The following is a 14,596-nucleotide window of genomic DNA, read 5'->3' on the forward strand; positions in this document are numbered from 1 at the left end:
AGGTCGGAGAGATAGCGACACTTTCGATAACGACGCAAACTCGGAATACGGGCCCTGATGACTGAAGACATCAGTAAATTGATGTGTTTCAGCCAGTATTGATTATGGATTCTTATAATCAATTTCTTTTTATTTTAAAGAGTTTGGAACTTTGTTGCAGGCACTCATTATTTGCTCTTTATCTGCGCCTTTCTGCACAGCTCCATGCTATACACAAGATTTTCAGAGCGATTCATGCCGTAGCAATCAAAGAAGCCAGCCTAACGGACAGACACGTAAAAGCCAAAAACTATGGAGGAGCTTAGCGCGAAAGCTTGAGGCACCTTGAGCGCGTTTTCACTGATTTAGTCCAAGAGAGATGGATAGGAATAAGAGCTTAACAAAAAAGTCTAAGGAGATGACTTCACTTACTCTGGATATCCTACAGATCTGTTTTGAACAGGTCATTACACGCACAAGTAGAGAAAAAAAAAAAATGAAATGCCTCTCTTTTGCGGTCGGCAGTAAGCGTGAGCATGAAATGCACTGCAGTAAGGCGTAGCATTCTCTAGAGCAGGGGTTCTCAGAGTGGGTTCTGGGGAATGCTTTCTTGGGAACGCGAGCCCCTATTGGACGTCAACATTTTGACACATTTGAACTCCATTTTTTATTATTTAATTATTTCAATGAATTAATTCATTAATTACACACTATATTTTCTTAATTAGCATCAGGAACCACTGGCTTTTCATTCTGAGCAATTTGACATATTTGAAGCCCTTCTAGATTTTTTTATTTTTCAGCTATTAATGTTAATGAATGGATCAATTACATTTTAATTTTCTCAGCATCATCAAGCATTCACTTTTCTTTATGAGCATTTTGACATTCTTGAAACCTCTATTTTCCATTTTTTCATGCATTTAATTAACCACTTAACTACATTTATTTTGTTAACTCGTCATCGTTTATCACATACCAATCAATAATCAATCACTAAGCCCCGAATTATTTCCAACACGCAGTGCCAACGACTACAAGCACAAACTACTGCGACGCCGATGGCTTTTCGGCCGAGCGAGCTGTATTAGCAATCGCTTAATAACAGGAAGAGTCCATGCACAAGCAACATCGTCTGGCTGTGGCGGCGGAGGGAAGGGGGTTCCTTGGACCTTAGCACGTATTGACTGATGTTGGGGTTCCTTGAGGCAAAACCCCAACATCAAAACCCCATTCGCTCTCCCTCGAGACCGGCCGTGGCTGCTTAAAACGGGTTCCGCACCCCACCGAAAGATGGCGCCATGGTTCCGCATGCGCCACGCCGAAAGAAAGCCGGCGAGTAAAAGCACTGAGAGAGGCGGAAGACTTCCAACATCCGTTTTTCCGGGGCGCGGCCAGCGAGGTCACAACGTAATCACAATTTGTGGAGGCACTGCACTTTGTCATGCGCAGCCACATAATGCTGGACAGATGGTCCACGCGGACTCCAGCGAATCCATGATGGGATGAGGAAATTGAGACTGCATGACGGGGGCGATTCAATGTCAGCAGCGAACACCGCAAGGTTCTCAAAGGTGCAGACTTTGAGGCATGCTGCTTGTATGACTGCACGGTAGCAATACGTCACCTGCAAACACGAGGTATAGAGGCTATAGTACAGTGCAGACTTGCAGCACACAACCTTCGACTCATGCAGTCCATAGGGCCAGACTGCGGCGCAGAAATTCTGGGAAAATGTTGTCCCGCTGGACAGACGTCAGCTACCCTCCGTACAGCTCACGAATACGGAAACAGACCAGCCGGTCACCGGATTCAAGGCGTATATTACTCAGAACTTTCTTTGCTCAGTTGTACGCATGAACGGGCACGAATGCCGGTGATATGGCTCCACAGCCCCTTCATCCACGAGTACTCATTCCTATGAAAGAGAGCACTCCTACCAAGAAGGGGTCATAGCCTTCTCCTCGCTCACTGTCGATCGTGCCATGGCTCGCCTCAGCAACAGAACAAACAGCCACCGGACAGGACGGCGTGTCAGCTCCCCTAGTCAAGCCTTTGGGGCGGACTCGAGGGAACAGCTTGCCGTCTTGCTGACCTTCGTCATCAACGGGTCTTCCATTCCAGAAGGCTGGCGTCGGGGCCGAGTTACGCTTATTCCAAAGAGGGAAGGTGCAGCACAGAAGTACCAAGACCGCTGCATCCCTCACTGTCATGAATGTGATCTACCGCCTGCTCGCACGAGTAATGGAGTGACTGAGTGGATAGGTGAAATCGGTCTCCTAACCGAGCTCCAAAGCGGGGTTCGACACGGGCACCGACTCAACGACAGTTTCTTCGTTCTGACGCAGTGCACGGAGATTGCTAAGAGAGTGGCGCTCCCTGCTCAGCTGCTTCTTGGATGTGAAGAAAACCTACAATAATGCGCCGCGTGCTGCCATGATGTGGAATCGGACTGCATCAGTGTGACCAAATGCCTTCGACAGGGTTGCCCCTATCGCTTCTCCTGTAGATCTTGTATACGTGACCGGTCTCGAGCGGGATCGAGCTCATAAGACACTGGCTTAAGCTTAACGGGGTGGATGAAAGCCGCCGCCTGCCCCGACTAGCGTTTGCAGATGATTTGGGGCTGACGACGGAGTGTCGACACGACCTACAGGCTGTGCTGGACATTTGCCACAAAGAAATCACAAGATTCGGGCTTAGATTCAGGGCCAAAAAGCCATCCGTTGTCCACCTCGCGGATGCAAGTGAGGACGACGCTAACCTCACCCTTGGCGGAGGGAGCCTGAGGGTGTGCACAGAATACAAATACATCTGCGTACTGCTGTGCACGAATGCAATGTTCGCCAGACCGCCAGTGCATCATCCGGCGAAGGAGCCTGTTGTGTTGCAATCGCTGCCACATGGTGCGGGGGATATGGAAGTTGGTGCATGTGCCCGTACTGACGTTCGCAAGAGGCGTCCGTGTGCTGTGCGATGTCAGCGCGCGTAAAACATCCCAGGTAGTCGAAAATACTCCGTAGCCCTCCACTACGGCTCCTCTTTCTCCCTTTCCATTTTCACTCCCATCTTCCTCCCTTCCCTTACGGCGCGGTTCAGTTGTCCACAGAAATAAGCCCCGCCGGGGTGGTGCAGTGGTAAGACGCCCGACTACTGTGCCGGAGTACCCGGGTTCGAACCCGACCTCGGCGGCTGCGTTTCGATGGAGGCGAAACGAAGAGGCGTCCGTGTGCTGTGCGACAGCGCACGTTAAAGATCCCCAGGTGGTTGAAATTACTCCGTACTCCTCCACTACGGCTCCTCTTTCTCTCTTTCCACTTTCGCTCCCACCTTCCTCCCTTCCCTTACGTCGTGGTTGAGGTGTCCACAGAAAAACAAGTGAGACAGTTACCGCGCCTTTTCCCTTCCTATATATCAATCAGTCCACAAAAAGAAGTGTGACAGATATTGCGCCTTTCCCTTCCTATGAACCAATTATTATTATTATTATTATTATTATTATTATTATTATTATTATTATTATTATTATTATTATTATTATTATTATTATTATTATTATTATTATTGCGGGATCGAATCCCGGCCTCGGCGGCAGCTTTTCGCTTGAGGCGAAAAGCAAGGCGCCCGTGTGCTGTGCGATGTCAGTGCACGTTAAAGAACCTCAGGTTGTCGAAATTTCCGGAGTCCTCCACTACGGCGTCTCTTATAGCCTGAGTTGCTTTGGGACGTTAAACCCCACAAACAAACAAACAAACAAATAAACAAAATAATAATAATAATAATAATAATAATAATAATAATAATAATAATAATAATAATAATAATAATAATAATAATAATAATAATAATAATAATAATAATAATTTCGGCTGGCACGCGAAACTGGTTGGAGCGTCGGCAGCGCGAGGTTGAAAGTGCTGCGCTCCGATGACATGGCAGAGTCACAAACGGGGCTGTGCAAGGAGACGGCTTGTCGTGCTTCGAGACCCGAGGGGCCTCCAGCAAACTGGCATACCACGCCCGTCTACGTTTTATGCACCACGACAGATATGCGCGACACGCCACATTAAAAAAATACGGCTCCTTCAGTGAGCCTGTTGAAGCAGACTCCGCATCGTGCTGGACAGCTGAGGTGCGGCGTCAAGCAACTAGCTGCAGCCGAAAAGCCATGTCCTTGGCGGCTGTGAGCCACATGGCCCACAGCCGCCAAGGACAAACCCGCCCTCATATACTACGTGTACCACAAGGTGCATGAGCTCCGTCGGGTGCATGGTGCGATAACACCGTCGGCAGCAGTCTCCTCCTCTTTGAAGCACGGGAAGGTGCCCTCCGGTCCCTAGATTACCGTAGGACGTAAAACTCGTCAGTGCAGTTCTGATGTGCAGGGTGTGCGGCAAAGAACGTGAAGTGACAGAGCTCACCGTTAGAGTGCACTCTAATACACTGTCTTCAGTCACGGCGGGTCTTGAGAGAGATCCCTCCCGACGCCGCCGCTGGAGGACGCCACACTACCACTATCGATGGATTTTTTGTTCTCGCAAGACGACGACCTCTGCCACTAGTCCAGCGGTGGTAGTGAGTGTGGTGTCATCTCCCTGCTCCCCACTCCTAATGGGACATCTTTTTCACTGTGGTCCCATTTTACCCAGTTTTTATTTATCTTTTTTTTGTATCGTCTCTTTTTTGCTTCGCCCTCCTTTCACCTTTCGCCTGTGCGCCATTTATGGTGCCGATCCGTTTGAAAGGATATGGCCGCGAGCATTATTATCATCATTATAGCGGTTGCCCATCCCCGCGGGCAACCGCTATAAGTATGACCGCGGGCGTGCGGATCAAGCGCAGTGCTCCCACTTCCCTCACACGTGACGCTACCAACAAGAGATAAATGCATTTCAAGCTTAACAAACGTGCTACTGGGGGCTTGAACTCCGTTCATAAGCTCCGCAATTGCACACGTCCCGAATTCCACGCGGCCTGTTCCCCAGTTCTAAAAGAACTGCCCATGTGGAAGCAAGTGCCAAGGTCTCGTTTGCACAGCTTTTTACCTTGAAACATACATTTCATCGCGAGAAATGGCGTGACTAAAGCTCCCAATATAATGGGCTGCTGGCACGCGCTTATGGCAACTATGCTGCATTATATAGTGCCGCGTTTTCCCCCGTAATCGCCTCCGTCAAAGCATGCATGCTATTGCATTCGCGTCATCACTTTCGGCCGACTTATTCGCCCTCACCGTACATTCGCAAGCGAGGGTGGGCAATACGACGGAGGCCGCACAGGGAAAAAGAGAACGTCGCGATGACTAAATAACGCGGAGCCCTCGTGGGCACTTCCGTAAACAAGCCCGCAAACACATAGCCGAGTTCCGTTCTCTAACTGCTAACACCACATGTAGGCGACAAGCAGTAAATTTATTCACAGCTTCTACCGTGTGCACTGTCGAGCTCAAAAATAGATTATTTTCAATTTAATGGTCGTAAACAGAGCCCAACATATATACCATGCACTTATATGTTACTGCGTGCACACCTTGGCTCAGTGCACTTTGGCCTTAAAATATAAACCCAAATCGTCCCCACTCCCTTCACTGATAGGTAGATGTGTACGGCAGACAAAAATGTAGATATCGTCTACCGGCAACTCAGAAAACATCATCATTTCTCATTTGGCAGCTGCACTGAGCAGAGAAATTCCCGAGAAATAAATTGCATCAACGTGGGAAGTCTGGCTAGGTGGTGGGTATTCATGGTAAACGAGCGCGAAAATGCGAACACGGCAGAGAAGACAACACGACACGATTAAACGACTTGTGTCGTGTTGTCTTCTCAGTCGTGTTCATCTTTCCACGCTCGTTTACCACGAACATTCTCGAGGTGCTTACGCTGACTATGTCACATCCAACACGTTTTCTTGGACCTGCCTGGTGTCCACAAAGGACAATGGCCTGGTCGAATTCGTTCAATTCGATATGGACACACGCACGCACAACCCGTGGCCCTGCTCAGTGAAATGGCAAGATAAAAGTAACACACGCCAAAATTTAGCAGCCTCATCCAATTCTAAGGGCCGCAGAAAGATCACACACGGACGCACGTCATAGCCACTCACATTTTGGCGGGTTGATGTGGATGCCCGACCGGTAGAGGTCCTCCTCAGTGAGCCAGTCCCTGTTCCTGCGCACTGTCCTCAGCGAGAGCACCAGCACGAGCGCCACGAGCGCCGCGAGAACCAGCTTGCGGCGCAGGTCCCCGCCTCCGGCGCCGTGTCGCGCCGCGCGCCTGGCGAAGCCGCACAGCTGGTCGGCGCCGACGGCCACTAGCAGACAGTAGCCCATCGAGGGCACGTACAACACACGCTCGGCCACAACGAAGCCCACGTAGAAGAAGAGGTTCGTCGCTGGCACGAACGGCAGCACCATCATGGCCAGCGCCAGCACTGTTGCGTCCAGCTGCTGGTTCGACAGGGCGCTGGCCACCGCCGAGCCGCCGCCGCCGCCGTTGGTCGACTCGGAGCACTCCGAGGACGAAGAGGAGGCCGACGAGCAACTGCCGCAGCTCCACGAGGGTGGCGAGATTAGGGAACCGCCGCCGTTGCTGTAGCTGCTGCAGTTATTGTTGTTCGAGAAACGCTTGCCGTACGGCTTTCCAGACAGGGCGAGCAGCGAGGCCGGCTTCGGTGTGAAGGCACTGCAGTGGCATGGGGGCGCGGCGCGGCGCCAGTTGGCCAAGCGCACTAGGCAAGATACGAGGTGGAAGAGGCCCCCGTAGAAGGCGGCGCTCAGCAGGTTGCGCGGGTCGGCGGGGCTCTGCACCAGCGGGATGGCCTCCATGGACCAGTCGAAGCTCAGCCAGCGCGGACACAGCAGCAGCCAGAAATTGAACGCCGGCAGGTAGAGGAAAGTGAGCGTTCGCGTGAGGAAGCTGTCACTGTCGGCGGCCGGGTTGTCGGCTGGAGCGAAGTCGGGCGCCCGCGCGCCCATCAGGTGCAGCCGCAGGCCGACCAGCGTCACACCAGCGAAACACAGGTGCAACAAGCCTTCCCAAAGGCCGGGATGCCGCTTCTGCGATGGGGGAAAAGAGACGAAGTCAACACCCGCCCACGTTTTAGCTCATGGAGTAGACCGCGATTGCTTCCCGGCCTGTACTTTCCGAAAAGCTGGCGCGATTCCAAATATCTCAAAAGTTCGGAGCAAAATTATCCTGTTTCATATAACAGCGTGGTGTGTTATTTAAGGAGGGGAAATAAAGAAGGAGAGCAACATCATTTTGTCTCCTTAAACTCCGTCCACCAGCTGGTCGCGTAATGCTCACTCTCCACGCCTTCAGTCGAGAGGCTCCCATTCGCTCCCATCCACATACGGGCACTGTACTGCACTTGTGGACAAGCTAAATTTAAAAAAACACAGTCAAGGAAGTCCACCCATGCACTACCCGGTAGAGGCCCCGACTTACGCTAACGAGCAGCGAGGGCAGATCCCTGGGCGCCACCTTGTGGTTGACGAACACGTCGTAGACGGCGCACACGGCCAGCACCGTGATGCCGTGCTCCTTGGTGAGCATGGAGCACCCGGCGAGCGCCAGTGACGCGTACAGCGGCGCCCATCGGCGCTCGGCTCGCAGTTCCTTGTCTCGGTATTTGCAGTACTGAACGTAGGAGAGCAGCGATCCCAGGAAAAATAGAGAGGCGCCCACATCTGCCCTGCCGACGATGCCGGCCACGGCCTCTGTGTGCACGGGGTGCGAGGCGAACAGGAACCCGGCCACCAGCGTGGGCAGCCACTGGTTGAGGAAGAGGCGCGCCGCGAGCGCCGTGAAGAGGGCGGAGACGAGGCCGTGCAGCAGCACGTTCAGCAGGTGGTAGCCCCGGGGCTCGTAGCCGCCCAGCAGGTAGTTGAGCCGGAAAGAGAGCACGCACAGCGGCCGGTAAGACTTGTGGCTGCCGCTGTGCGTGAGCGGAGTGCCCCAGAAGTCGTTGCGGAAGAGCGACGCCAGCGGCGAGCTGGGTAGCAGGTCCTGGTTGCTCCGGATGGCGCGGCTGCACGAGAGAAGCAAGCACGAGACCGTTACGTACAGCAATATCTCTCATGCGGCCGTAAACGGCACAATTCCTCACTACATTCTCATTACCAAGCCAGACAAGAACACAACTTGCACTTATTTCGTGGGCCCAGGATGTCGCTCCCACCTAGGGGCCACACAGGACCCACCTGCCCTAATTCACGACATCTGGGGCAAATAAAGTTGTCTCTCTCTCTCTCTCTCTCTCTCTCTCTACATTCGGATGCAGCTCAAGAATGAAGCTGCAGAGTGTCCTGCCTGTGGAGTCTGTGGAGTCGTGACATAACAGACGTGACATTAAAGTCGTGAGATTGCAGTCGTGACACCACAGCGTGACATTACAAAGTGACTAGCCACAGCCGATCACTCATCCTTGGGCACAGCAGTCAAGCGCCCTAACCAACACCTCTAACCACGGCCTCTCTTGAAACAATTTTGTCGCTTCATTCTTACGTCATGGCTTGCAGTATGTAAAATATTTTTTTTTTATTTTTAGAACCACTGTTAGCCCCCTTTTCAATTAAGGATCAAAATGACTGAACACTTTCTAATGCTTTCTACTACATTCTATATGACTGCTAAATAAATTTCTAAGAACGAGTGGGGTGAAAACGCTCGCCGTCGAATGTCGCTGCACACGCAAAATCTGGCATACAGACACCGAAAGAAGCATGAGCATTGAAGGAAAGGCTGGTCAAGTTTCTGACAAAATTGCACGAGTCACTAAACCCTTTGGGCGGTGGCATCGTTGGACGTGCTGAGCACATGTAGCTTCTCCAGTGCGGCACCGCTACTTCGACCTCAAACCTGAAGGGGGACTCCTGGTCACTGTACCTTGAGATAAAGCAATCTCTAAAGCACGAAACAACAACATTAAGTAGATCAAACTGCGAACTCCCGCCGCCATGTAATATCCCCATCCCCGGAAGCCATGTAACAGCCATGTAGCATTTAGCCCCATCTGGCGGCCACGCATGAACCTGTGGAACCGTTATCAGAAACGGAGGAAAAAATGGAATTGTTCTTTCTCGCCACTGTTCGCCAACACGCTTGCATAAAATATAATATTCTGGATGATGTGCTAGAAGCAGGTCGAAATACTGTAATGATCTAAAATTGTATACAACAGTGACAGTTGTGGTGGTACTGCGGTGTTTGCAGAGAGCCTTTCACTGAGCTGCCGCGTGAAACGGAAATTGCTTATTCAAGTTTCAGTGTTTCCACCTCCTCGTCGTTTAAAGTTCACAGTATGACAAAATCTCGATGTTCGAGCCATAGGAGTAGCTAGTGTGCGTGGCAAGCTTTCTCCTCGTCTCTGCTCGAACACTCAACACCCCCGCGAGCTGCAACGCACCCGAGCACAAACGTGGCGCGGTGTTGTCGGAAAAGAAACCTCCTGCAATTAAGCGACGATGAAAACTGAGCCCGAGTTGTTGCTCTCTACCAAGTGGATCCCCCAACGCCCACATCAACATGAACAATCAACAAAGCAAAGCATTGTAAAGGTGGCACAGGCGCAGTAACCCTCGTATTTATCACCTTTTAACAGAGCATTGGACAAATCCTTTTTTGCTAAGAAGCAACGCATTGAAGCACAGACGCTGATAGGCGAGACGGCTAACGGAAATCAAGAAGCAGTAGAATAAAAGAAGGGGGGGCACGGAGGAGTGGTGGAGGAAGTTCTGTCGCTCGCTTAACTCGCCAAAAGGGGGCTGTGGCGGCGTCTTCAATGCGAACGATAAATCAGGTCTGGCTGAAGCTACACCGCTTCCCACCCACTCCCCAACCCCTTCGGCCAACTCGCTCGCGGCGTCGACAGAGAAGCCGACCGTTACGCGATCGCCGGGGCAAAAGGGGCTGCCAGCGGTTTCGCACCGCCACCGCAGCTTCATAAATTAGACGCAAGAGGGCAGGATCGGACGGCGCCTGACGGCGGCTCGACAAGCCGGAACTGCACGCTGCAAAGGTCCGAAATGCGGCAGCCGAAGGCGCAAGAATGGAACAAGAAAGGGCAATGGAAGGGAAGAAACAAACAAGCAACAAATCTCATTAGGAGCAATCACTTGGCTTAAGCTCGCCGTCTACTCTATGCCGAGGACGGCTCAATACCGGTAGCGAAACGGCGCAGCTGGAAAGGTGCCGCACCTCGTTCGCGCTCGTTCGGCCGCTGCAGGGAGAAGAGAGGAGGAAAAAGGGGTGCACGCGGATAAAGAATGAACGCGTCGACAGGCCCCGAGCGCGCCAGCTTACCGAAAGCACACGCACAAACGCACACACCTACAGCCAACCGCGAGCACGTAACGCGTGGCGGTGCTGTACGGCTGCGTTCGACAAATAGGTTTATCTAACCATGCAGCTTGGGAATCCGAAGAACACGCCTCGGTGAAGAAGCGAGATCGCAGCTGGCAGAGCGAGAGAGAAAAAAAAGTAAAGGCAGGCAAAAGGAGCGGAAGAAAAAAAAAGGTAAATGAAAAGAAATTCGTGATGAGGGCGCGTTAGCGCTCCTTGTGTTCTTCCTTTTTTTTTTTGTGTGTGTAGCTGTTGTTCTTACGCTTCCTCGCCTTTTAATTTTCTTATTCCCTTACGCTTTCCCCGAATCACTACTGCTGTTATCCTTCAATGTCCCAGTTTGGCTGCGCTGGCCCAGTTGCCTCTTTTATGTGCATTGCCGACGTTCTTTCTTGGGCTTCCGGTTTCTTTTCTTCTATTCCCTTGCGTTTCCTCTCCCTCCAGTTTTCTCCTTTGTTGGAGAGAGTGAGGCCGGGCGACGTGGATGGAGCCCGCGAAGCCAGCCACCTTTGAAGTTCTCCGGTTTCGGTAGCCGCCTCTCCGGGAGGCCGTGGCGGCGGTGGCCGGCCGGTCAGCCCGTGATGGATGCGTTCGGCCGAGTGGCGGCGGCGAATTAGGAGCACGCCGGGCGGGGGGCGCAAGAGGAGTGTGTGTATCTATGCGGACAGTGCGTGGTTGTGTGTGTGGGCTCGAAGGGTAGATCTCTTTTGAGACGCAGAGCGACGATACTGCTGCTCTCTGATCTCTTTCGCAGAAACACCCGCGGCGCCTGCTCAGTTTCGATCATTTTATTTATTTTGTTGTCTTGATGCACGGGCCCTCTCGCTGCGGTTCACGCATCGGCCTGCATGAGCGATGCATGTGTACCGTACACGCTGCCATCAGCAAGATGCTCGACCGCGGACAGTATTCTAACTAGCGCTTTACTATTTTCTTTTCGTCTCTGCAAAAAAAGTATAGAAGGGTTAAGTGAGAAGCATGAGAGAGAGAGAGAAAAAAAAAAGATCGAGTTATAATAGAAGAATGCCACAGGGCTGATAAGAAGTTAAAAGGGCCAGTTTATTTTTGATCACTGCATAATTCCGTCGTATCGTAGTGCTCCGTTTATTAGATTTCTGCGCTGTCAAATCACCCCTGTTACTTTGTCTATTGGTTCGTTTAAACAACGAACTATAACACTCCCGTTCTGCGCTGAAGCAAAATAACAGTGACGGCAACAAACGTTTGCACGGAGGTGAATACTTTTGCACAGGCCTCTATTTTGTTGTTGTGGCTGTAGGAAGAAGGAAAGAAAAGGAAGAGGGAGAGAAAGACGCGCGCCGCAACAACGGCCGTCGTCCACCACCGAAGCGGTGGCGGGTGCAATGACGGCCTACAACAGATAAAAATCGGTGGCAGGCTAGCCCCCCGCCGCAAGCGGCGGTGACCTACCTGTCCCAGCCCCATCAGGGGAGTAAGGAGTCTCTTAAGTTCTTAACACCATACGCGAGCGGGGTTTCCTCAAAAGCGTATGCGTATTTTAAAAGCGAGACTTCTGAAAAAAAAAATAATAACAGCACCAGCAGCGTTTTTGTTGTTCAGCTAGAATATCATTATAAAACTACAAATGGGCAGATGAGCTAGGGCATTTTCATAAACTAAACACCCTCAACTGAAAAATTAAGAATTCGAAACGGAGTTTTGGTGCTCAATAATGGTTTTAAAGGGTGCGAAGTTTTTGTTTTCCTGCATATATACCGATTCCAACATGGAAAATGCTCGCTCGAGATGCCACCGCTTACAACGCCGTTGTAGAACAGAAACACGAACAAAATGTACACGCGAAGCCGTTTGTCTCCCGGAAACAATGAACGCCGCCCTCGGTGGCAGTGCGGCGGCAAACGCTCTCCCGCACCTCGAAAGGCGTTGTTCACTGCGATACTTGAGACTGCCACGTCGGCGAGACGTTAACAAATGGTGCACGGGAAAAGCCACACGTCGGGAGAGGAGACGAATGGCTTTCATCCGTTCCTTATCGCCGCAACCGTTTTCGCTCTCGCGTTCCTCGATGGAAGCTTTCGTGTTCCCTAGCTGAACCTCGTCCGAATGCGACAGGATCGAGAAAGATCCATATCGTGGTAGAACGAGAGCAGAACTATTCAAAATTGTCCCGTGAAGTTGTCAAAAGTGTCCAAAGCTATCAGTTCCTGGAGTTGCATATTCTGCCGCAAAACGGTGTTGAGCTTGTCTCGTCCAGCGTTTTCAATTCGTACAGCGCCTTCTGCGGGGGTTGCAGATACGAGTGTGGGAGAATATAATCGTGAGAATATAAGTATTCAGTGTGAACATAAAAAAAAACGGATTGATTTACAGGAAGGGAAAGGCACGGTAACTGTCTCACTTGTTTTCTGTGGACACCTCCACCGCGCCGTAGGGGAAGGGGGGAGGAAGGTGGGAGTGAAAGTGGAAAGAGAGAAAGAGGAGTCGTAGTGGAGGGCTACGGAGTAATTTCGACCACCCAAGGATCTTTAACGTGCGCTGACATCGCACAGCACACGGACGCCTCTTCGTTTCGCCTCCATCGAAACGCAGCCGCCGAGGTCGGGTTCGAACCCGGGTACTCCGGCACAGTAGTCGGGCGTCTTACCACTGCACCATACCCCGTCGGGGCGCGTGAACATAACTGAAGTGGAAATGTAAAGTATGGGGTGAGGGTATCCCCTAAATGTTCCCTATGGTGCTTTGAAGATCTGAAGATATCTACAGAAATTTGGAGCAGCGGGGATATTCCGGGCCTCGAAAATGACAACATGCATCTAGTCACCCTCTACGATGGCAACCGTACGTACTCCAACGAAAACCTTCTTTGATCGCAGCCGCAGCGACCGCTTTTCGATGAAGGCGAAAAGAAAGGAGCCGTGTGCAGTACACGATGTCAGTGACGTTAAGGAACCCCAGATGGCCGAAATTTCCGGAGCCCTCCACTACGGCGGCTCTCATATCATGAGTCGCTTTGGGACGTTAAACCCCATAAACCAAACCAAGCCTTTTTCGTTGGGCTAAAATTAACCGAAACGAAACAAAACAAAAAGGGCGTCCTTCCTTAGTGCGGGTATTCAAACCCTTTGCATTTTCTTTTCCCGCATTTGATCATTCATCAACCGCTAAGCTAAGGCTCGTATAAAGGCGACTGTGAAACATTAGATAAGAATAAATAAAAAAGTGAGCAACAAATCAGCTGGAAACAGAATAGCGATGTCATTTCCTTGGTGGGAACAGTGCCCAGTTATTAGGTTTGAAAGCCACGAGCTCGCAATGATCACAAAATTTTATCGAATTTCGGTTTAGCAGTTTCGACACGACTCGGGCTACGAGGGGTGCAGTACTGCACTTTAAACGAAACGACGTAGAACAGGAGACAAAGAGTGCCGACAAAATAGGATAGACGAATGGTTAGGAAATTAATTGTTCTCGAGCCCGCTGGGGCCGCAAGCGGTGGTCCTTTGGGAAAACACAGTCAGCGGCTTTTCTGCGTTAAACGGAGGACACGCGATGCCTTCCTTTCCATCTCCTCGACGCGGCTCCCACGCGCCGCGGGCAGCGAAACACGCACGCGTTGCACGCGCTCCGCACTCTACCGGCGTTGCGCGTGCAGCCGATGCGGCACGTGACCTGTCCATCACGCACGCTTTTCCGTAGTCTCACGCGGCCCTTCATTTGTAACAGCGCAGCCCGGTCCGAACGCACGCAGAGCCAGCGCAAGCACGCAATCTTGATGAGTTGCGCCCACTCTGTTCGTCGCCGGGTGTTCTCACACGCCGTACCAGCGCCGAGACTGATTTTGGGCTGCCCGAACAATACGGCGTGACGCACAAGCGAGGAGAACGTTACATGCATGACGCGATATAGGCTCCGCGCTGTCGCGTGATTTGCTTCGTTCGAGCGACCGCCGCCGCCGCCGCCGCAGGGCCGATTGTCACACACAGGCTGTGAGCGAGCGAGGCGTGTACGTGACTGGCGAAATGAACGCATTTTGCCTTTCCGTTTTCCCAAGTTGGGTGGTCTCCAACCTTAACGCGGCGCGTAAGCGTCGCAGCGGCGATGAGAGCGGTGATAGAGGCTTCGCGTGTCGAATCGTAAAGCGACAGCGCACCGATCAAGTGGCCCTAATTTTTCTCTACGTGTCTCCTTTTCTTTCTGTCTCTCCTAGGCTGCCGAAAACATCTTGCCTGCGGGTAACACCATTCCCGTGTAGTGCTGCTGCGAAGCGACGGGCTGAAGTCCGCACTGTT

At 51.7% G+C, this 14,596-nt stretch overlaps 1 protein-coding gene and 1 long non-coding RNA gene across 3 annotated transcripts in view; one reads left to right on the forward strand and one right to left on the reverse strand.

The window, feature by feature from the left end:
• The window catches only part of LOC146197136 (uncharacterized), an 80,406-nt gene that overhangs the window by 41,017 nt on the left and 24,793 nt on the right, over positions 1-14,596 (forward strand). The window lies entirely within an intron of this gene.
• Tmtc2 (Transmembrane O-mannosyltransferase targeting cadherins 2) overlaps positions 1-14,596 on the reverse strand; it is a 346,345-nt gene that overhangs the window by 20,608 nt on the left and 311,141 nt on the right. For both annotated transcript variants that reach the window (XM_084598892.1, XM_084598891.1), the window contains exons 3-4: positions 7,431-8,013; positions 6,088-7,039 (exon numbers count right to left, since the gene is read on the reverse strand). In XM_084598892.1, the coding sequence (XP_084455018.1) occupies positions 6,088-7,039; positions 7,431-8,013 (1,535 nt within the window). The remainder of the gene's footprint in view (positions 1-6,087; positions 7,040-7,430; positions 8,014-14,596) is intronic.

This window comes from Amblyomma maculatum, chromosome 3 (genome assembly GCF_055883805.1).
Source record: "Amblyomma maculatum isolate TAMU_Amacu chromosome 3, ASM5588380v1, whole genome shotgun sequence".
NCBI classification, from domain to species: domain Eukaryota; kingdom Metazoa; phylum Arthropoda; class Arachnida; order Ixodida; family Ixodidae; genus Amblyomma; species Amblyomma maculatum.